General features: G+C 70.9%; 1 protein-coding gene across 1 annotated transcript in view; it reads left to right on the forward strand.

Moving 5' to 3' along the window:
- EMIHUDRAFT_68158 (hypothetical protein) overlaps nt 1–1,586 on the forward strand; it is a gene marked incomplete at both ends in the record, with an annotated part of 3,326 nt that overhangs the window by 338 nt on the left and 1,402 nt on the right. Inside the window, one exon of the mRNA XM_005760978.1 lies at nt 1,246–1,386. Within this exon, the coding sequence (XP_005761035.1) occupies nt 1,246–1,386 (141 nt within the window). The remainder of the gene's footprint in view (nt 1–1,245; nt 1,387–1,586) is intronic.

Genomic DNA, 1,586 nt, shown 5'->3' on the forward strand with positions numbered 1-1,586 from the left:
CGCGCGCGCGGCGCGCGCGACGGGGGGACGGAGCAGCGACCGCTGGCGCGGTCGCTGCTCCGTTCTGTGCCAGGGACGCGCGCTCTGCGCCGCTGCAGAGCGCGCGCGTCAGGGCAAGGGGCATGCGTGGCGGCGCGGGAAGCGCGGCGGCGGCGGCGAGCCGCCGAGCGCTCCGTGAGCGGTGAGGCGGCCGGGCGAGGGCGCGGCGGGTGACGGGTCAAGGGAGCAGCCCACACCCGGCGTCGCTTTTTGAGCGACGCCTGTGGCACGCCTGCGCAGGGGCCGCAGGGCGGTCAGTTGTGGGGCGAGGCGGTGCCGGCCGCGGGCCGGGTGCAAGGCGCCGGCCTCGGCGCCGCCTCGGCGCGCCGCACCCGTGACGGGTCAAGGGAGCAGCCCACACCCGGCGTCGCTTTTTGAGCGACGCCTGTGGTACGCCTGCGCAGGGGCCGCAGGGCGGTCAGTTGTGGGGCGAGGCGGTGCCGGCCGCGGGCCGGGTGCAAGGCGCCGGCCTCGGCGCCGCCTCGGCGCGCCGCACGGGCGCGGCGAGCCTCTGAGCGGGAGCCGAAGGTTTGCCTGTGGTGGTAGGGAGGGAGGGTGGTGGGGGTGATTTGACTTTGCCGCAGAGGCCGTCCCTAGCTGTGAACAGCAAAACGGGACAGTATTCTTTTGGTCGACGCTCTGAGCTCCGACGGCAGCGCGTCGTACGGGGCTCGTGCTATCTACAGAGGTGGTGCTCCCGAACGCGGGCAACCTCTTCGTCGAATGAGCCCCTTTGCCGGTATTCTGCTAGCAGCTGCGTCTGCGCTTCAGACGCCGGCGTTCGTGCTCCGCCGCGCGCTGCCAAGCGGCGTGGCACGCGCTAGAGCTCTGGAGATGGATGCACCCACGAGCCGCGGCGCACGCGGCCGCTTTCAGCCGGCCGTCCTCGGTGGCGGCAGGGACTTCTCTGCCGCGCTCTCTCGAGGCGTCGAGCGCTCGAGTGGCCGCGGCCGCGGCCGCAGTGGCGGCGGTGGCGGCGGCGGCACTCTGCACTTAGCGCGAGCCGCGGCGGCAGCGGGGAACGCGAGCGCCGCTCTGGCGAGCGCAAAGGTGGCGCTGCGGCAGCCGCCGACGACGGCCGCGGCCAAGGTCGGCCTCGTGCGCGAGGTGAACCAGCTGCTGCGGCTGCTCGGCGACCGCGGCGCGCTGGCCGAGGCGGGCGAGGTCTTCCGCGCGATGCTCGATGCGAGGCTGACGCCGACGCAGGTGACGTACGGCACGCTCATCGCCCGCGCGGGCACCTGGCGCCAGCCGCGGCTCGCGACCGCCTACTACAAGGACATGCAGCGGCGCGGCATCGAGCCCGACACGCTCACGCACAACTCGCTCATCAATGCGTTCGCAAAGGTACTTCCTAGGCACTTTCTAGACACTTCCGAGAGCTCACGCACAACTCGCTCATCAATGCGTTCGCAAAGGTACTTCCTAGGCACTTTCTAGACACTTCCGAGAGCTCACGCACAACTCGCTCATCAATGCGTTCGCAAAGGTACTTCCTAGGCACTTTCTAGACACTTCCGAGAGCTCACGCACAACTCGCTCATCAA

The sequence above is a fragment of the Emiliania huxleyi genome (assembly GCF_000372725.1).
Source record: "Emiliania huxleyi CCMP1516 unplaced genomic scaffold EMIHUscaffold_73, whole genome shotgun sequence".
Classification (NCBI taxonomy): Eukaryota; Haptophyta; order Isochrysidales; family Noelaerhabdaceae; genus Emiliania; species Emiliania huxleyi.